At 40.1% G+C, this 22,623-nt stretch overlaps 1 protein-coding gene across 1 annotated transcript; it reads left to right on the top strand.

The window, feature by feature from the left end:
- The first annotated feature begins 3,706 nt into the window (after positions 1 to 3,706).
- On the top strand, positions 3,707 to 19,628 carry ZNF365 (zinc finger protein 365). The gene is made up of 4 exons (XM_044660323.1): positions 3,707 to 3,720; positions 13,332 to 13,512; positions 17,940 to 17,977; positions 19,307 to 19,628. The coding sequence occupies exons 1-4, from the start codon at positions 3,707 to 3,709 to the stop codon at positions 19,566 to 19,568; spliced, it is 495 nt and encodes a 164-aa protein (XP_044516258.1). The 3' UTR covers positions 19,569 to 19,628.
- Positions 19,629 to 22,623: the final 2,995 nt, after the last annotated feature.

The following is a 22,623-nucleotide window of genomic DNA, read 5'->3' as shown; positions in this document are numbered from 1 at the left end:
ATAAATTAATATATTGATGGAGAGAAAGATATATATATATATATATATAAAGAGAAAGAGAAAGGAAGGAAGAAAGAAAGAAGGAAGGAAAGAAAGATAGATAGGCAGGCAGATAGTTAGGAACATAAGTAGATAGATAGGAACATAGGTAGATAGGTAGATGGATACATAGATGGATAGGTAGGTAGATAGATGATAGGTAGGTAGGTGAATGCATTAATAGGTTAGATAGATCAACAGATTGATAGAAATAGATAGATAGATAGATAGATAGATAGATAGATAGATAGATAGGAACATAGGTGGATAGGTAGGTGGATAGATAGATAGATAGATAGATAGATAGATAGATAGATAGATATAGATAGATAGGTAGGTACATAGATAGATAGATAGATAGATAGATAGATAGATAGATAGATAGATAGATAGATAGGAATGTAGGTAGATAGATAGATAGATAGATAGATAGATAGATAGATAGATAGATAGGAACGTAGGTGGATAGATAGATAGATAGATAGATAGATAGATAGATAGATAGATAGGAACGTAGGTGGATAGGTAGGTGGATAGATAGATATGGGATAAAAATAGATGATACATAGACATAGATGTAGATGGGAAGTAGATAGATATAAAGGTGGTGGTGCATAAAGATAGTGATGACAAGATATAGATAAATGATTAATAAACAGATGATAAAGGGATCATTTATTAAGTGTTTTCTATGTACCAGAAACTGGGCTAAGCACCAGCATACAAGTATAGGCAGATGAGACAGTTCTTGCCCTCCTGGAGCTTACATTCTGATGGGGAAGATAACCCTTAAAGTGGGAATTGGAAGTGAGGCTTGGAGGATGGAGGTCACTGAAGGAGGAGGAAAAGTCTGGAGGGTGAGTTGAGGCTTTTTGGAGTTAGGAGAAGTATGACAGGGACCTTTCCTGAGAAACAGAAATAGGGAGAGGAAGGGTACCAGTGGCCAAGGTCACAAGCCCTGGGAGGAAGCCCCTTCAGGAAGGTGCTGATTGAACCCTCTGGGTCTTCCATCCTGGGCCAGTTGCCAGCTGCCCTATCTCTGTTATGGTTCTGAGCATAGGACTTTCCCCACTTTCCTGTAGCCTCTCAACCCACTCTTTTAAAAGAGGGAGGTGGATGCTCCTGGGTTTGGTAGTCAGAGCCCATGGGTGGGAAGGCCCATTGTGGTACTTATTCCTTGAAATCCTTGGATTTCACCTTTGGCATTGTGACCCACTTATACCATAGTCCTGAGTCTACCAATCAATCAGCGACCATTTATTAAACATTGTTATGGGGGTAATTTGAGGAAAGGTGTTTGGGATAAGGGAATTGAAAGGAGGATGTTGGAGACTTGGTAAATGGATAAACTAGGCTACAGGTAGGCTGGGATTAAAGGAGATTCAGGGTATAATAGGACTGAAGTCAGGAGTATAACACAGAAGGGAAACAGAGATCTTTTAGGGAGAAGAGAAGTTAAACTAAACAGACAAACACAGCACGCTTACAGACTGGGACTTAGACTCAAACACAAGCTGAGGGAAATAGACTAGATTGAAATTAACAAACAGGCTTTAGTTAATTTCACAGGAAGGGACCTATTTTGAAGTAACATCTTCCTTCAAGATGGATGCCCCAGCTACCCTCTAAGCCCAGAGTATGTTGTCTCTTTCCCTCTTCTTCCCTCTTGATAACTAATAGACAAATTACACTAAATAGGACTATTGAAACACAAAGGATTTATTGGTTTGAAGGATGTTGTTAGGAAGGTGGATTAAAGGAAAGCCCTATCAGTTATCTCAGGAACCTCAGGTGGGGGAAGGGAAGTGAAGATGAAATCTGTGTAAGGACCTGCCTTACTCAGTTTTATAAAATGCTATCTAAAGGGAATAAATGATGATTTGATTAAATTATAAATAATGCTGTCAATTAGATAACTCTTCACAGATTTAACTCCTCTCTAATTTCTCTCCTTATAAACTCCACAGCCACTAAGGTAAAGGAGGGAAGACAGGGTGGTATTAGGAAAGGAAGATATAAAGGGTCTATCTAAAATAATAATTTCTTAAGTAAATATATCAATGCTAGGCTAAATTTCAATATTGAAGCTAGATAATCTAAGAGCTCAATCATTGACTTCCTCCCTCCACGGAAGATCCAGTCAACTGCCTCTCCTCAAGATTCTAAAACCTCTAACAACTTTTTGGAACTCAGCCAAAGCTAGAAAAAACTATATCCCCCAATTCTGTATACTACAACATCCATGTACCAAACTTTGGGGACATAAAAACAAAAATCAAATAGTCTTTGTCTTCGAGGCATTTCCATTCTATTTTAGGAGACAACATGTACACATGTGTGTACATATGTACAGAAATCATGTACACACACAAATTATGTACATGTGCAAAATGAAATGCCAGGAAGGAGGATGCTAACAGCTGTTTGGGGGTAGGGGGGACGTGATTAGGAAAAGGCTTCAATTAGGAGGAATCCTCAAATTGAACACTGAAAGAAGCAAAATACCCTAACAGATGAGGAGGGAGAACGTTCCAGGTCTGAGAAGAACATAGATCCAGGAGATGGAATGTCACCTGTGAGGAACAGGAGGAAAATCCATCAGGCTGGCCCAGGAGCTGTGGAATCCTGAGCCTGGTTCATCTTGGGGTAGCCTTCAGTGACACTTTTAAAGAGATGAAGGAGGAAGGAGATGCCAGGAAATATCAGAGGTGTTGAGAAATAATGGGGCCACCAGGTGAAACTTTAGAAGAAGGCCCCACCCTGCTATTATCTTCATTTTCTGACAAACCTTTTATTTGTTAAATTTATTAAACCCTTACCTGCCATCTTGGAATTAATATTGTGTATTTTTGGTTCTAAGACAGAAGAGCAGCAAGGGCTAGGCAGTGGGGGTTAAGTGACTTGCCCAGGGTCATACAGCTAGGAAGTGTCTAAGGTCAGATTTGAACCCAGGACCTCCCGTCTCTGGGCCTGGCTCCCAATCCACTGAGCCACCTCACTGCCCCCCTGACAAGCCTTTTAAACCCCCATCCCCATGGGAGCTGACACCCAGGCAGAGGGGCTTTCTTCGATGAACCAGACCCTGGTAGACTCCCCTACTCTCCTCCTTGGCTGGCCAGTGTCTGCCCGCTCCACAGAAGCGTCCATGTCCCTGACCTGGCCTCCAGCACCAAGAACCAAACCCTACTTGCTATCGGATCCATCCAAGGCCGTGCCAGTCCCTTTCCATTTAATTAGTTTAGACTTACACCGTCTCAGCTTGATCCAGAAGCAGCTACTGCCTGCCTGCCCTGGGCTGGAAAGTACTAGGCAGCAGTTTGATAAAAATGATCTCACTTTTAATTGGCTTCCCCTCTGCTTGGGTAGGGCTGCTGTTTACTTCTTCCTACTTAATCTCCTGGTATTTGTACAAATAGGGCAGTGCCGTGGGCTGTCATCTCCATCTTGCATTGCACCCATCTTGGCATGGCTTCAAACGAGTGGGCTGGATCTGAAACGTCAGATGGGCCCCAGGAAAGGGGCACGACTTGTTTAAACATTTTTCTGGGCAGAGGAATTTCCTGTAGCCTGATCCACAAAGAAGGTCCATGTGACTCGGCTCGTACCCTGGGAGGGACCTCTGGAGATCACCGGCCACGAGCCCCTGTTCTCTTTATCAATAGCGCCGATGCCGGAGGCTCGGTGGGCACTTTCCGTTGCCTGGTTTTTCCTGTGTGATCGAACTCTCCACTGTCCGAGGACTTAAGTGATCAATAACTCGATTAATTTTGACCTTGTATGATTTGAATTAATTGGCAAAAAAAAAAAAGCTAAGAAAGTCTCCAGCATAGGAGACATGGCCAGAAGCAGAACATGGTGGGCAGGCATGGAGGGAGGGCTTGTGGTCCGTACTTGGTTCACTTCAACAAGTGTCCACCCCGCCACGGGCTTTTCATTCTTTTAAAAAAGTATTTTATCTAGTATTTAGCAACGATTGGCCAACACAAACATTTTATTATGTAAAGGACAAGAAATATTATGTACAAGAAACAATGAACTTACAGATAGTTTTTTGATTTGCCTTTTCAAACTCTTACTTTCTGACCTAGGACCCAGTTATTGGGAGGGGGGGGGCTAAAGACCAATAGTAGAACCCCGAAAGACTTGTATGGGCCTTGGGGTGGTGTTGGGGGGTGTCTGTCCTCCCTGGCGAGTTGCCAGGGTGAGAGTAGGGAAATGTCATGTTTGAAAGCCTACACCTGTTTTATCTTCATCATCTTCTTTGAGCCTCTGTCAGGTGGGAGATGCAGAAATTACTATTTCCATTTGACAGAAGAAGGAAAAAGGTTTAGGCAAATTATATGGTCTGCTCATGGTTAGTCAGTTGATAGAACAATAGATGTCAGAGGCGACATTTGAACTCAGGTCATCCTGACTCCGGTTTTTAGCCCAAATGAGGATGGTAATTGGTCAGGAAATGGTTTTCTGCATCCAGTTCCCATCTGCCTAGGAACTGGGTGCTGAATGCTTAGGGAATTTGCATTTTCATTTGGGGGAGCCAAAGACCTTCCAGTTCTGAGGGAACAGAAAGCACCCTGGCTTTGGAGTCGTAGCCTGGGGATCAAGTCCTGCCTTTGACACTCTGCCCCTAGAGCGCTTAGCATACTGCGTGGCTCTGGATCTAGTGCTCTATCCACTGGATTGCCTGGCTCCCTCTGACTAAGGTCATCCAGCTAGCATCTGAGCTAACTCTTCCTAACTCAAAGTCCAGCATTCGGAGCCACTTGGCTACCTCTAATAATAATAGGTTCTGTTTATATGGTGCTTTAAGGTTTGCAAAGCACTTTACAAACATTATTTAATTTTGTCCTCACAACCCATGGAGTTCACAGCTCTTTTGGATCCATATTTTACAGATGAAAAGTCTAAAATAGACAGGGGTTAAGTGACTCACCCAGGGTGATACAGTTGAAGATGGATTTGAACTCAGGTATTCCTGACTCCAAGTCTCATGCTCAGAATGAGTGAATTTTCCACCAAAGCTCAGATTGTTTATATTTATAAAAGTGTTGTTGTTGGCAAAAATAAGTTAAAAAATGGATTTAATTGTCAGAAGCAATAAGAAATGGAAGTAGAGGCCCTCAAGTAACCCATTAGCATCAATTTTAAGCAAATCCCCACAAATTAGGCCTGTAAATATCCCTACACTGGATTAAACTGCTCTGCTCTTGTTTTTCTAACCTTCTGATTCTTATACTTTGACTTTAGTTAATGGGGAGGAGTGCCATCTCTCTCCTCTGATGAGAGCTCTTCCTTTTTAAAAAAATGTGTTTATTTTAATTTTTCATGAATTTATTTTAAAGGACAATTTGAGTAACAGACAGTAAATATTTAATATTCATTAAATGTTTGTAGGATTTGAACAAGCAGTTTTTAAATGAGGAAATGAAAGGTATCAATAATCATGAAAAAATGTTCTAAATCACTCTTAGAGAAATGCAAATGAAAACAATGTGAGTGTACCACCTTACGCCTACAGATTGACCAATATGACAGCAAAGTTATAAATATTGGAGAGGATGTTGCAAAATTAGACCACTAATGTATTGCTGGTGGAGTTGTGAACTGATCCAACCATTCTGGAGGACAATTTGGAACTATGTCCAAAAGGCTATAAAACTCTGCATAGCCATTGATCTAGTAATACCAGTACTAGGTCTGTATCCCAAAGAGATCCAAAAAAAAAAAAAAAGGTGGGAAAGGACCTACTTGTACCAAGTTATTTATAGCTGCTCTTTTTGTGGTGGTAAAGAATTGGAAATTGAAGGTCTCTCCATCACTCGGGGAATGGCTGAACAAATTGTGGTATATGGTGGTCATGGAATACTATTGTGCTGAAGGAAATGATGAACAGGATGATTAAAAAAAAAGATGGAAAGACCTCCATGAACTGATGCAGAATGAAATAAGCAGAACCAGGAGAACATTGTACTCAATTACAACAATATTGTACAATGATCCACTTTAAAAGACTTAGCTACTCTCAGCAATACAATGTTCTGGGACAATTCTGAAGGACTTAGGACAAAGAATGTTATCCACCTCCAGAGAAAGAACTCTTGGAGCTGGAATGCAGATTGAAGCATACTATTTTTCATGTTATTTTATTTGTATTTGTATTTTGGGGTTTTGGTTTTATATGAATTTTCTTTTACAATGATGACCAATTTGGAAATATGTTTTGCATGATAATATATGTATTACCTAGATTGAATTGTTTACCATCTCTGGGAGGGGGGAGAGAAAAGAAGGAGGTATACAATTTGGATCTTATCATTTCAGAAAATGTATGCAGAAAATTGTTATTACATGTAATTTGGAAAATAAAATATCTTTTAAAAAAAAGAAATATTTGTTAAAATTTAAAATCCAATTAATTTAGTCTTTACTGCCTACAAGTCTTCTCACATCATACCCACTTAAAAATAACAACAAAATCTTTACATGACCCAACCATCTCTCCTTCTTTTCATAGCCAAACTCCTTGAAAAAGCTGTCCACACTTGTCTCTACTTTCTTACCTCCCACTCTCTTCTCAGTTCCTTGCAATCTGATTTCTATCACCCATGGACTGAAAAGGCTCTCACCAAAGTTAACAATTAAAATTTAATGGCTAAATCTATTAGCTTTTACTTAGTCATCTTTCTGTTTTTTAAAAATTATTTTTAACATTAATTTAAAAATATTGAATTCCTAATTCTCTCTTTCTCCTCCATCCCTTGAGAAGACAAGCAATATGATATAACTTATACATGTGAAGTCATATAAAATATATTTCCATATTAGCCACATTGCCAAAAAAAAAAAAAAAAAGAAAAAAGAAAAGCAAGGAACCTTTAAAAAGTGAAAAATGTCTGATTTAAACTGCACTCAGAATTGATCAGTTCTTCCTCTAGAGGTGGATAGAATTTTTTCATCACAAGTGATTTGTAATTATCTTGATCAGAATAATTAATTCTTTCACAGTGGATGATTGTTATAATGTTGCTGTTCTGGTATTCAATGTCCTCTTGGTTTTTCTCACTTCCTTCTGTATCAGTTCACACAAGTCTACCCAGATTTTTCTGAAACTATACTTATGGTCATTTTTTATAACACAACAGAATTCCATAATAATTATATACTACAACTTACTCAGCCATTCCTCAATTGATGGACATCCCTTCAATTTCCATTTCTTTGCCACCATAAAAAGAGCTGCTATAAATATTTTTGTACATATTTGTCTTTTTTCCCTTTTCTTTGATCCTTTGGGGAAACCAATGTAGGGTCAAAGGGCATGAATAGTTTTATCACTCTTTGTACATAGTTCCAAATTGTTCTCCAGAACAGTTGGACTGGTTCACAACTCTACTAATAATGTATTAGTGTCCCCATTTTTCTACATTCCCTCAATTCATCATTTTTCCCTCTAGTTTGCTGCTTTTCTTCTATTTGATTTTGTTCATGCAAAACCTTTTAAATTTCATGTAAAATATCTATTACACTTCCCATAATCTGCTTCATCTCTTATTTGATCCATAGTTATGATGTTACATTTCTTATGCTTCCCTAATTTGCTTATGATATTACCCCTTGGGGTCTAAATCTAAAAGGTACCCATTTTGTCCTTATCTTGGTATATGGTGTAAGATTTTGATCTATAACATGTTTCTTCCAAACTGCTTGCCAGTTTTCCCAGAAATTTTTGTCACATGGTCAACTTTTGCTCATAAATTTTAGATTTGGGAATCTATCAAATGCTAGATTCCTATAGTCATTTACTTCTGTGTATTATGTACCTAATCTATTCCACTGGCCTACTACTCTATTTCTTAGCCAGTACCAGATTGTTTTTTATGAAAACCACCTTATAATATAATTTGAAATCTGGTTCTGCCAGACTGCTTTCCTTTCTGGTGTTCTCTGAGTATACCACCATATTATCTGAAAAGAGGGAGAGTTTTGTTTCCTTGTTGCCTATTCGATTACTTCAGTTTCTTTTCCTTGTCTTATTACTATAGCTAGTATTTCATCTTTATTGTTGATGCATTCACTCTTTTCAGTTTTGATAGTGGCAGTTTGGTTTTCTTTTTTCTCTTTTTAAAAATCAAATTAGTAAAAGGTAGAGTGCCTTTATAAAACTTGGTCCTAGTTTTATTTATTAGTTCAATGGTCTTTTTTTATTTTCAGTTTTATTCATATCTCCTTTGATTTTTCAGGATTTCCATTTTGGTGCTTTATTGAGCATTTTTAGTTTGTTCTTTTTCTGTTTTTATTTTTAGTTACACATATAATTCATTCATCTGTTTTTTCTCTCTTTCATTGATATTTATCATTATAGATATAAATTTTTTCCTAATTATTTCTTTATCTGCATTTCACAAATTTGGGTATATTGTATCCTCATTGTAACTTTCTTTAATTAAATTATTGATTGTTTTTATGATTTATTCTTTGATGCATTCATTCTTTAGAATTAGATTAGTTTCCAATTAATTTTTTAAAACCTTACCTTCTTTCTTAGAATCAATATTAAAATATTATTAGTAAGGCAGAAGAGCAGTAAGGACTAGACAATTAAATGACTTGCCCAAAGTCACACAACTAGGAAGTTAGATTTGAAGCCAGGACCTCCTGTTTCTAAGCCTGGTCTCTATTCATTGAGCCACCCAACTATTCCTCCAATTAATTTTTAACCAATGCTTCCAAGAACCTTTGTTGAATATAATTGTTATTGCATTATGGATTGAAAAGGGTGTATTTAGTATTTTTGCCTTTATGTATTTGTTTCTATGCCCTAATATATGGTTACTTTTTGTGAAGGTTCCATGTATAGCTGAGAAAAAAGATATACTCCTTTCTGTTCCCATTTAATTTTCTCCAGAGGTCTTTCATACTAGCTTTTCTAAAATCTATTCATCTCCTTCACTTCTTTATTATTTATTTTATGGTTAGAGTTATCTAGCTCCAAGAAGGAAAAGTTGAAGTTATTCATTAGTATTGTTTAGGTATCTATTCTTTCCTGTAATTCATGTAACTTTTGGATGCTATGCCATCTGGTGCACATATATTTAGTATTGATATTACTTCATTGACTATGGTACCTTTTAGGAGGATTTAGTTACCCTTATTTTTTTCAACCCTGAGCCCTAATTTTGCTTTTGCTTTGTCTCATTGCTATTCCTGTCTTTTTTACTTCAGCTGAAGCATAAAATATTCTGTTCTGGCCCCTTATTTTTAACTTTGGGCATAGTTTTCTATTTCATTTGTATATCTTATAAACAGCATATTATTGGATTCTGGTTTCTAATTAATTTGCTGTTTTCATTTTATGGGTGAATTCATTCCATTCACATTCACAGTTATAATTACTAATTGTGCATTTTTCTCAATGTCATTTTTTCTGTTAATCCTTCTCTCTCTTTTTTACCCTGTCCCTCCTCAAAAGTCCTTCTTGGTTCTCACCACTACTTCTCTTAATCTGCCCATCCTTTTATCACCTCTACCCCTCTTTTTCTCATCCCCTTCCATTGGACATCACTGGTGGTTAAGAAAGATTTCTATACCCATTTGAGTATGTATATATATTCTTCCTACTTTGAATGAATTAAGATGACAGTGAGTTTCAAGTGTTAACTGCTCCTACCCACCATGTCTCCCTCTAGTGTAAAAAACCCTTCCTTGTTTGCCTCTTTTATGTAAGATAATTTTCTTCCCTCTCCCCTCCCCCTTCTCCTAGTGCATCTCTTTTTTCTCAAACCTTAATTTAAAAAAATATCATCCCAACATAATTAACTCACTCCTGTACAGTTTATGTAGAATCCTTCTATGTACTCTAATAATTCTTTGGAGTTACATTTATCATGTATTCTTAGGAGTTACTTAGGAGCAACATTGAAACAGTTTAACTTTTTTGAGTCCCTTTTTATTTCTCTTTTTTGTTTACCTTTTTGTGCTTTTCTTGAGTCATATTTGAAAGCAAAATCTTCTATTCATCTCTGGTCATTTCATCAAGAATACTTGAAAAAGGAAGGTAATAAATCTTGGAGGGGATATGACAAAATTGGGACATTAATGCACTGCTGGTGGAGCTGTGAATTGATCCAAACATTCTGGAAGGCAATTTGGAACTATGCCCAAAGGATGTTAAAAAGACTGCCTGCCCTTTGACCCAACCATACCATTGCTGGGTTTATATCCCAAAGAGATAACGTAAAAGACTTGTACACAAATATTTATAGCCATGCTCCTTGTGATGGCAAAAATTGGAAAATGAGGGGATGCCCTTTGATTGGGGAATGGCTCAACAAATTGTGGTATCTGTTGGTGATGGAATACTCTTGTGCTCAAAGGAATAATGAACTGGAGGAATTCCATGTGAACTGGAAAGACCTCCAAGAATTGATGCAAAGTGAAAGGAGCAGAACCAGGAGAACATTACACACAGAGAAGGATACACTGTGGCATAATCGAATATAATAGATTTCTCTACTAGCAGCAATGCAATGAGCTAGGACAATTTTGAGGGACTTATGAGAAAGAATGCTATCCACACCCAGAGAAAGAACTGTGGGAGTAGAAACATAGAAGAAAAACAACTGCTTGATCACATGGGTCAATGGGGATAGGATTGGGGATGTAGACTCTAAATGATCACCACAGTGCAGATATTAATAATATGGAAATAGATCTTTATTAATGACACATGTAAAACCCGGTAGAATTGCTCATTGGCTTTGGGAGTGGGGTGGGAGGAGAGGAGGGTAAGAACATGAATCATATAACCATGGAAAAATATTCTAGACTAATTAATTAAATAAATTAAATTTAAAAAAATACTTGAAAGCCTTCTATTTCATTAAATATCTATTTCTCCCCCTTGCCAAAGGATTATACTCAGTTTTGAAGGGTGGATTATTCTAATTTGTAATTCCAAATCCTTTGCTTTCCAGTATATCATATTTCAAATGCTCTGCTCCTCTAATGTGGAAACTACCTAATCTCTTGTAATCCTGACTGTGACTTTTTGGTATTTGAATGGTTTCTTTCCAACTCTTTGAAGTAGTTTTTCTTTGATTCCTGGGAGTTTTCATTTGGGGATCTCTTTTAGTTAGTGATTGGCAGAGTCTTTTAATTTCTATTTTTCTGTCTGATTTTAGGATTATTATATTATGTTCAAGATTATTCTTATAATTTCTTGTAATATGATGTCTAGGCTCTTTCTTTGATCATGGCTTTCAGGCTGTGCAATTTCTTACATTCTCTCTCCTTAATCTATTTTCCATGTCAGTATTTTTCTGATGAGATAATTTACATTTTCTTCAATTTTTTCAGCCTTTTGACTTGTTTTGTTGTATCTTGATGTCTTTTGGAGTCACTAGTTTCCCCTTGCTGAATTCTAATTTTTAAGGATTTTTTTTCTTCTATGAACTTTTATATTCCCTTTGGTTTAAGATGAGTTTTTTAAATAAATAAATGTTTACATTTGGTTTTAAGTTATTTTCATCAGTGAAATTGTTTACCTATTTTACGCTTTGGCCAACTTTTTTTAAAAAGTTATTGTATTCTTCAGTATTTTTGGAGCCTCTGTTTTTTGGCTAAACTATTAAGTGTTTCATAATATTGTTGTATTCTTCTCATTTCTTTTCCCAATTTTCCCCCTACTATTCTCATTTGATAAAAAAAGAAGCATAAAACAAACTTTTACCTTCTGTCTTAGAATCAATATTAAATATTGCTTCTAAGGTGGAAGAATGATAAGGTCTGGGCAATTGGGGTTTAGTTATTTGCCCAGGGTCACACATCTAGGAAGTGTGTGAGGCCAGATTTGAACCCAGGATCTTCTGCCTTTAGGCCTGGATCTTCAATCCATTTGGCCACCTAACTACCCCCATAGTATTACTTTAGAGAATTAGAAATCAGAGAGCTCTGTGAGGTTACTATCTATTGTGGGACTTAAAGAAGAATTCTGGCAGAATGGAACTTTTGTTTCCCATTAATGAATAGGAATTATCTGTGTGAGGTTTTGTGCAGTCTTTTGAGGAGGTGAGTATAGGACTGAAGTTTCATCAGGATAGTGATGAATTTCTGATATAGAAATTCCTTCCATCCATGTATATTGACAGCTTCCCCTATCTTGGTCTTAGAGACCTGTTGGGGCACTGTAACATTAAGTGGATGTCTCAGGGTCACACAGCCAATATGTATCAGTGGTAGAACTTGAATTCATGTCTCCGTGATTCTGAAGCCAGCTTTCTAACCACTATCCCACTCTGCCTCCTTCTATTTAGTTTTAAGAGATAGAAGTTGGAATTGTGGAATATTCTTTAAAAAAATAGTTTCATTTCTTTTAAGTTCATACTACATATGTATATAAATTATTTCATTTGATCTTTATAGAAATCCCTTAAGGTAGGTGCTATTATTATCCCTAGAGGAAATTGAGGCTGGGAGAAATAAAGTGACTTACCTAGGACCACTCAGTAAGTTCCTGGAAGGACCAACTGTTGTTATTCTGTTCTATTCCATTAATGTATCACGATTTTTCATGGTTTGTATTGTTATTTGTACTTGAAGAGGACCAAAATAACATCCCTTGTGATATCTTTTGACTCACCTTATAAGTACAAGTCAGAGAATATATTCTTTATTTGATTCAACTTGCCTAATAGAATCATAGAATCCCAGACGAACTAGAAGATAGCACTGAGGTCAGAGAATCACAGAATTTATGAGTTGGAAGGAACTTCATTATTCAATCCAACCCATTTATGAAAGAGATCTTGATTACAAAGTCAAGTCTAACTCTCCCATTTTACATATGAGTAAACTAAGGTAGAATATCGTATGTAAGGAAATGCAAAAAGGCCAATCTACTGAACTGAGAAGAATAAAGGGGAATAATATCTAATAAGGCTGGAAAGGTAGGTTGCAACCAGGTTGTAAAGGTCTTTACATTTCAGATGGAGGAGTTTGTAATATAGCCTAAAGATGGGGATGGATTATAAATAGGGAGGACAGCACGTATGAAGACAGGGGAGAAGAAATGAAATATCAAATACAGAAAATAGTCCAATTTGGCTAGGGTGGTGTGTGTGTGTGTGTGTGTGTGTGTGTGTGTGTGTGTAGAAGTAATAACTAGAGATAAGATCACAGAGGGAATTTTGAGTCACCCTTTTAATGGGGTTTAAATATTAGGCTGAAAGATTTGTGTTGTATAATGTATTTGACCAAATTCCACTGTTCTTTGTTCCACCATTTTTGCCTTCTAGAGAAGTCGTCACTTTCAACCATTTCCTGGAAGCAGCTGCAGAGAAGGAAGTCCAGGGAAAAGCCAGACTACAGAATTTCATTGAGAACCTATTACAACGGGTTGACCTAGCTGAGAAGCAGTTAGAGTATTATCAAAGCCAGCAGGTCTCAGGCCATGGCAAGGGGGCCAGCGAGCACTTGGTGAGTCCCACAGTTGTCCTCTTTCCCTTCCCCACCATTTCTTTCTCCCCTCACCTAGATCATGGCGCCCCTTTGAATGAAGATGAAAACAGTCGAGAATTCCTGCAGGCCTGAGCAGTGCCTCATGGAGACAATTCTGGTCATATATTAGAGCCCACCCAAGCCCACTCAGGTCTTTCCTATTAGCCCAGGGTGCTTAAGAGTCAGTTAAACCTCATTGTAGACTTCCCTCTATTCTATTCTCCACCACTGGTTCTCGCGTATCCTCACAATTTCAGACAAGAGTGGATTTATCTTATGGTGATGATACTCAGAGAATTCAGGTCTGTGTATTTCCACATTGCTCATGCCATGATAGAAGACATTTATCATACATATAATAAAAAAAAAACCTCATGAAGGAAATAAAGTAGAAGATGGGATGCTTTGATCTACAGTCAGACTTCAACAGTTCCTTCTTTGGCTGTAGATGGCATTTTTCATTCTGAATCCCTCATGGATATCTTAGAAACTTGCTTCGTTGATTATAGCTTAATCCTTCACAGCTGATCATTGTGCAGTGTTTCTGTTATTGTATACATTGTTCTCTTGGTTCTGCTCATTTCACTTTGCATCAGTTTATATAGTCTTTCCAGGTTTTTCTGAACTCATCCTGTTCATCATTTCTTATGGCATGAGTATAGCAAAGCTACAACCATATGCTACAACTTGTTTAGTCATTCTCCAATTGATGGACAGCCCCTCAGTTTCCAATTCTCTACCATTACAAAAAAAAAGGCTGCTAAAAATATTTTTGTCCAAGTAGATCCTTTTCCCCATCTCTGATTTCTTTGGGATCCAGAGTCAGTAGTGCTATTATTGAATCAAAGGGTATGCATAGTTTTGTGGCCCTTTGCGTGTGGTTCCATACTGCTCTCCAGAATGGCTGTATCAGTTCACATTTCCACCAAAAGTGCATTAGAGGGCAGCTGGGTAGCTCAGTGGAGTGAGAGTCAGGCCTAGAGACAGGAGGTCCTAGGTTCAAACCCGGCCTCAGCCACTTCCCAGCTGTGTGACCCTGGGCAAGTCACTTGACCCCCAGTGCCCACCCTTACCAATCTTCCACCTATGAGACAATGTACCGAAGTACAAGGGTTTAAAAAAAAATGTAAAAAAAAAAAAAAAAGATAAAAAAAAAAGTGCATTAGTTCCCAGTTTTCTCACATCCAGAGGGAGAACTCTTGAGAAGTCAGATTTGGGAGAGGATATCTGGAATAGAGATTTGGGAGGGCCATAAATAAGCATATAACGTATATCCCAAAGAGGCATTATCATGGTATCCTGATTTGTGTCCATGTAAGGGTGGGAAGATGTTGAGAATGGAGAGAATAAAGAGACACAAAGTTTAAGATCTGGCTCCTATCCTCAAAGTGCATATCATCTAGTTGAGATGAGATTAACCCATAGAAAACAAGCCAAGAATAATACAGGGGAAAGGGAGAGGTTGGTGAGAATGAACCCAACAGGTTTCAGTGCCAGTGAGAAGCCTTTCCTGTCTGGATGTGAATGAACATCCATCCGAGGAGGTGGATTTCCTGAGCTTCGCAAAGCAGAAATCATTTATTTCTTGGAAGAACTACCCCTGCACTTTTTTGGTAAACTCAGCGTTGGCTGATCACCCTTTGCCCACTTATTCTTTTCAACTTCCCTTTGAAATAGACACAAAATAGAAATTTTGCCTTAATATGATCTTTGGTGACCAAAGGTATCAGAGCCCCATTACTCATAATCCCCCAGAAGACATCTCGCCCTACTCTCCTCAAACACTGGCTAGCAATAGAGCATGCCGAGTGATGCCAATATCTGGGAGCTTCTAAACTAATTTCTTTCCAATTTAGTCTCACTCCTGGCCTGTGTTAAAAACCAGGATTATCAGCAATGTGGGATCCTTCTGTAATCTGTGGCATCTCTTTCCCTCTGAGCTGCCCAAACTCCTACCAGCTTTTGGCTGTTTTCACTGGTCCTCTTAAGTGAAACCTTTGCGGTGGGCATCCTTCCTCCAGGGTTTTGCAGTGTTTGCAAATGAGCATTTCTGTCCTTCCATCTCTGTATTCTTTCTGAAGTCTCCTCTGAGCTCCTTGTTCTTTCCACCTGCTGTTCTAAAAATGTAATGCGTCTACTTGGACATTTCCTCCATGCCTATGAGAATGCTGCACAGTTATAAATGTAAAGTGACCTAATAGCTCATCTGCTCATGTTGTTGCTGTTCAGATGGAATGGCTTGGAATAATGGGCTGATTTTGTTTTAAATAAAGATTTACATTCATTTCTAAGTAATTCCAAAAGAGTGACAAAAAACCCCAACACTTATCTTCTGCTTAGATTTGATGTTGTAAGTTCCGAGGCAGAAGAGTGGTCAGGGCTAGGCAATGCAGGTTAAGTGACTTGCCTAGGACCACACAGCTAGGAAGTATCTGAGGTCAAATTTGAACCCAGGACCTCCTGTCTTTGGGTCTGGCTCTCAATCTCCCAAGCCAACCAGCGGCCCCCATCAGTAAACATTTATTAAGCACCTACTATATATTAAGTGCTGGGAATAGAAAAAAAAAAGTATATGTTGCCCTCCTCCCCACTAGAATGAAAATTCTTGGAAGGAAGTGACTGTTTCCTTGTGTTATGAACATTGTGTGCATGTATATATGTGTGCACACACATGTACAGTAGGTAAAGATGGGCATATGACATGTATGTACATGTATGTTTCTGTGGATGGATGTCTTCATCCATGTGCATATAATACACACAAACAGGCATATGTGCCTTTATATATTGTGTGTGTATATGCACATATACCCAAGTGTCCATATACACACCCCTGCACATATGAAGTAGATTCAAGGTCACCTTGAAGGGGAAGGCATCCGCAGCTGAGAGTGGACAGGATGATGAAGGACCTCCTTCAGACCTTTTTGTTTGAGCTGAGTCTTGAAGAAGGTGAGGAAGGAGAGGAGCATCCCAAGATTGAGGGGTCAAGAGGCAATGCCGTCTTGTGCCTCAATTGATGTGTTCTGTTCAAAGACCCAGGGCCAGGAGGTCCAGTGTTCTTTGTGTTTGGGACAGTCGGGAGGGGGAGGAAGGTGCATGTCCACTGGAAAAGTGGGAAGGAACTGGGGTGGGAAGAATTTGAAACACCAGAAGACTTGTTATTTGATTCTCCAATCAGTAGGGAGCCCCAGAAATTTATTGAGTAGGGGAGTGACATGGACAGATCTATGCTTGTCACCTTGGTCTCTGCTTATGGGAATGAGCACCCTGTAAAGATATTAGGGAGATTGGGGGGATGCTGGGGAGTGAAACCTGATGTTCTTGTGACCATTCATTGGAGGATACCAGCTAGATCAGGAGCTGATAAGAATGGGGCTAGGGTGTTAGGTGGCTCAGTGGATAGAGAGCCGGACCTAGAAATGGGAGATCCTGGGTTCAAATATGGCCTCATTTCCTAGTTGTCACCTAACCCCAAATGCCTGGCCCTTACTGTTCGTCTGCCTTGGAATGAATATTTAGTATTGATTTAAGAAGGAAGATGAGGTTAAAAAAAAGAGCATGGGATTAGTGGGTCAGTCTGCAAATATTCAGAACTCTGCCACAAAGAAAATGCAAATGTTTTATTACAGAATTTTTGATGAACAGGAAACCGTCTAGGCGAGAAGTGGCCAAAGTCAAAAAGCATTCTATTTGTCTTCACACGGTATCATTCTAGGAATAACGTATTTTTGACAGTCAGCTTTTTGGTCTGGTTTTCTCTATAAGGTGCCAAGTTTGGTGAATTATCTGTAGATATAGCCCAGAGCAATGGAACTATAACAAGAAATTTTCTCTGCTTTAAATTCAATTTTCCTTTCATCTTGTAGAAGTTGTTCTTGGAACTGCTATACTTTGATATAAATATGCTTTTTAAAATATATTATATTTTATATATATTTTATATATAAATATGTTTTATATATATTAAATATATCATATTTATATAATATAAAATTGTATATTTTATGGATATACAATCTCATCAACATGGGTACTTGCCACCCATTTCTGCCCTCTCACCTTGTGTAACTTTGATCCATGGTCTTCTGGGATTTCTCCATGTCCTACCCAACATGTTGGGACAATTTAACCTTCTCAGGTAAATTTCAGAGCCAAGATACATGGAAGACCAACAGACAGACAGACAGACAGACAGACAGAGACAGAAGGAGAGATTGCGCTGGACTCTCGTTTGAGAAGAGCACCAGTTAAAAAAGTCTTTTAACAGTCCCCCAGATGGAAAGCAGGGTGTGTGGCCAACCCAACGGTTCCTCCCAACGTGTACAGAGTTCTTTTGGGGGGAAATATGGCACTGTTCAACTCTCCTGTGAAGTAATGCTTTTCTCTTATTTGTTTTCCTTCAGTTTACAGACGTCGCCTCAAATAGGAAGTCCAAATGCCTGTATGTACCTCTGTTTGTGTTTTTTGCTTGTTTCATTTAGGTTGAACATAGCATGGCTTCACAGTGCATCCTTTTTTGTGAAACTTGAATGCTGTGTGTACACAGAGCCGTCACCAGGATAGAATGATGGGACCTGCCTCCCTCCGGGGGCCGAAATCTGGAGGCTGCGCACAGCGTGTCTGTTCCTCTGACAACACAGAAATGACTGCGATCAGCTCTCCTGCCAATTGGTTGAAGCAGGGCTGTTTCTGTGGTCAGAGCCCACGTGAACTCTGGAGTTTCCTGTCCTCCCAGCTTATGTCTTTCCCAGCCGTGGGTGGCCTTGAGGGCGTCAAACACCCAAATGGCTACTTACAGCTCTGTGAGAAGAGACCTGTATGAAGACCCACAATGGCACCAGCATAGAATGCATGTCCTGTAGAGAGCAGGAAGGCATTTACCACCGTGTTTCTTATTTCTTAAAACTTCAACGGGGACCTTTAGTTCCTCTGATGATAAGGTCTATGCCAAAGCACAGGGAAAAGTGATGGGCAGAAAGAGTCGCTACTAGTGAGGAGGGTAGACTTTAGAAATAGATCTTCCCACACAAAGGAAACCTGCGGGCCAGGCTTCATAGGGGCAGCCAGGTGGCTCAGTGGATGGAGGGCCAGTCCTGGAGTTGGGAGGACATAGGTTTAACTCTGGCCTCAGATACTTCCTAGCTGTGTGACCCTGGGCGAGTCACTTCACCCCCATTGCCTAGCCTTTGCTTTTTTGTCTTGGAATATTACTAAGACCAGAAAGCAAAGTTTTTAAGAATGCTAAATAAATTTTAGTTGCCCCCTTCATCGTCCTCATCAGTTGTCTAATACATTTCCACCTACTTATCACTTATGTCCAAATCACTTAGTGCCTAGATTAGTGAGGGAGAATTCCAAGGGACTTCAAGAGAGGGTCCTGTTCTTGACTAAGCTCTGGGAGTGATATTGGGGCCCTTTACTGATTATTATTATTATTATTTTTGAACCCTTGGAATCATCTAAGAATCAGTTCCAAGGCAGAAGAGGGGTGAGGGCTGGGCTGCGCCATCGATGGGGCTCCTGACGTCTTTCGTTGCCTGCTTTCCTGCACGTTGAGCGGTCATGGTGGAGATCGTGGGTCTGGTCTTGCTTTCTTGGCTCTCCATCAGTGCATGTTTCTCTGAGTCCTTTGTGTCCCTGACTCTACTCTGTTTCGTGGTGTGAGGTCGCTGCCTTTTTCCTGCCCTCCAGCTTAATTTAAAAAGAAAGTCCCAAGCCCCTCGAGGTTCTCCGAGGAGGGATTCTCACTGGGTTTCTCTCCGATCCGCAGGTGCCGAGGGGGCCCGCACCCTGCCTGCCACAACCCAGACCTCAGGGCCCACTTCCACGCAAAGGGAAGGAATTCCTTGAGGAAAGCCAAGGATGAGCGAGGCAGCGTGCAGTCAGCTAGGTTTGCCCATGACCTCGCCGATTCCCCGAGAGAACTCTGGAGACCCATGAAGAAAGGGGAGCCGCTGGGCCCGACCCGGAAAGTCAACGTCAAGGCAAAAATGGTCAAAAAAAAGCCAGCAGCCGTCGTGAATGTCATCTGAAGAGGGTGGGGGACTCCAAGCTGCCAGTCTTGAGTTTGAGGAAGGGAAAGAACTGGATCGAATAACCCCTGGAGGAGTTCCATGGTCCATTGTGACTATTAACACATGAACTGTGTGTGAGCAGGAAAACCTCAGTTAAGTAGCCCTCAATTAGTGGGAGCATTGAGTGAAGCACCTCTGGGGAGCACATCGCTTAGAGGCGGATCACTCAGACAAATTGGCATCGATGCCCCAGTTCCGTACTTTCAGGATAGGCTTGATGGTCCTTGCCGATTCCACCTACTCCTCTCCCTCTTTGAGTAGACAGTGCTAATCAGTGATGGCTGACGATCTCCATCTAAGGTAGCGTGGTGGCCTTAGCCATCTGAGGAACATTTAGCTACACTCCCCGACTTTCTAAGATGAAAGTGAATCGAATAAAGTTGTTTTTTTCTAACAACAAAGATTGGAACAAAAAAAAAGTGATACTACCTTGTGACTTTATTAAAAAAAATTTTTTTTTAAACCCTTACCCTCTGTCTTAGTATCAGTTCTAAGACAGAAGAGCAGCAAGAGCTAGACAATTGGGGTTAAGTGATCTGCCCAAGGTCACACAGCTAGGAAGTGTCTGAGGACAGAGTTGAACCTAGATCCTCCGGACTCCAGGCCTGGAGCTCTATCCAATGAGCCACCTAGCTACCCCTACCTTGTGACTTTAAACAAGTCACTAAACCTCCTTGGGCCTCAGTTTCCCATCTGTGACCTAAGGGGGTTGAACTGGCTGGCCTTTGAATTTCCTTCCAGTTCCAGTTCTTTGATCCTCCAAATCCTACAGTTTTAGAGTTAAAAATAAATTTAAATAAATCAGTTTACTGGAATCCCTGTTTGCCCAAACCTACTGATTCATTGAGGTTTTGCTGTTGAGTTTCCTCAAATAAAACCATTTGTTATAGGGATATGTTTCTCTGGATCCTAGGATTCTGTTATTCTTCTAGGAGGCAGCAGCAGATTTGGGGTCTAGAAACCCGAGTTCAAATCTCACCCTTGCTCCTTTTGAGTTGTGTGACTTTGGGTCAATCAGTTCTGTCTTAGGGTTGAACTTAGGTCCCTTCCAGCTCCTCGGTTCCCACATGGAGCCTGACTTGGGTTCATCTCCGTCCTTTACTACGGCTGTACATTCTGCACCCAGACAGCCTGATGCTGCCGCATGATCTTCCTAGCATCTCCTTAGTCCCCTGTGGCTGTCCTGTCCACTGAATCGACATTTGGAATCAGCCCGTGGGTCTGGCTGCCTGTCCTGCCCAGCGGGCACCCTCTTCAGCACTGTCCCGGGTCTGCAGAGGCTAGAAACATCGGCCCGGCTTTCCCTTCTCAGCCCGTGCAGGCGTAGTAAGTGGATGTGAATCTCTCTCTGATACCTTTTCTTCCCAGGCTGCCTTGTTCTTTGTTCCCTAGAGCTTTCCCCACTCTTAGGATCAGTACGCCCACTAATCTTGCCTTGAACCTAGTCTTTGTTATGCTTAATACGTTAGCCTGTCTGTTGAAGTTATCCTGAAGTTCATGAGGGCTGGCCGGCCCCCTCTAGTCCACCGGGGGCCCCCTCTGAGAGTAACTTCGATTTCTCCTAAGGTGTGTCCATTTGGAAGCTTCCTCTCTTGCTTCCAGAAGCAGGTTTTTATGCAGAAAGAGTTGTTTGACCTCACAAAGAGCTCCCAAGTGCTGATGTCCTTCCGGAGTTTGGATCATCTACGAGACAAAGGTCCATGTATATATGACTCTAGTACATGAATACTTTATTTTTCAGTACTCATGGGGAGGGAGGACGGGGGAAGGTATGTGTCTTCGTGTGTATGGGGGGTGATTTTTAAGTGACCTATTTAATTACGATGATCATCTAACTAAATGAACATTAGTCGGAGTCTTTGGCTCTGGTCGTTACTGCCATAAGCGCCAGACTAGTCTCGAGTTACGAATGGGCTGTGAGCATTTTATTAGTTGGAAAAGCAGTCCAGTGAGAGATGTCACTAGTTGGTGTACATTCCACATCCCAGTATTCAAAGCTGTCATAGTGAAAAGTCGCCATCCCTCGACCTTTTAGGCTGTGGAGGTGGGGTGTCCATGTCGTGTCTGTGGAGGAGTCCCGTGGATAAAGTGCCCAGGAGTGTCACTGTTTAGGTTGAAAGTCATGTTGTAAAAAAAAAAAAAAAAAAAAAAAATTGGTAAAGTAACATGGATATTTATTTGGGGCCGAGATGTGCTCCAGACACTATTTATTCTTACTGTTCATAACCTAATTGCACTTTAGAATTTCTGTACTGATCCAATGAGTTCTTAACTATATTGCATGCCCTCCTTTCTGTCAGGTAATGTGTGTATGATATGATGACAGGATAATGAATGCTTTGTTGCAGGTCGAGCGGCCAGAAACACTTTTCTCTCTGTGTCCCTTTGAGTTATGGCAAACAACATCTTTGGTTTTCTTTTTGCACGCCGAGGGGAAATAACAGCCCTCTCTTTTACAAGCGACAAGCGGTGATCCCCCCAGGTACCACTTTGTCACGTGAAAATCATACACGTGTAGAGAGAAGCCAGCGACCCTGTGCATGCCAGAGAGATGAACAAGCCGTGCTTTTGTGGCTGGCGGTCATGCTTAGGAAAGGCAGGGCTGCAGGCTTCACCCAGCTTTGCTGTTCTTGCCTCTGGGTTTGTTTGTACCACGCTCAGGGAGCATTACTGGGGTAGAGGTATGCCTCATCGCCTCAGCCCCGACACAGATTCTTTGTGGGGCTTTGTAGGCTAGGATCCTCCAAATAGGTCTGGGGAGATTTACACCAATAGTCAGGGACTTAATGGGAGTTAAAAGAAATTTCCAAACCCAAGTCCAGTCTTAAGCTAGGACTAGGAAACTGGAATTAGTTCCTGGAGAAATGCAGTCAAAAGAATAGATTAAATTTTAGCCTATGGGCTTCTGCTAATTGTCTGCATGGGCGGATACTCATAGTCCTTTGCTGTGTTGTAAAGGATCTTTAAGTTACTCTTGCCATGAAAAAGCTTACTATCCCCTGCATCCTAGACA

Source organism: Gracilinanus agilis, chromosome 2 (genome assembly GCF_016433145.1).
Source record: "Gracilinanus agilis isolate LMUSP501 chromosome 2, AgileGrace, whole genome shotgun sequence".
Classification (NCBI taxonomy): Eukaryota; Metazoa; Chordata; class Mammalia; order Didelphimorphia; family Didelphidae; genus Gracilinanus; species Gracilinanus agilis.
Note: the sequence above shows the minus strand (reverse complement) of the source record. Positions and strands in the feature narration are given on the sequence as shown.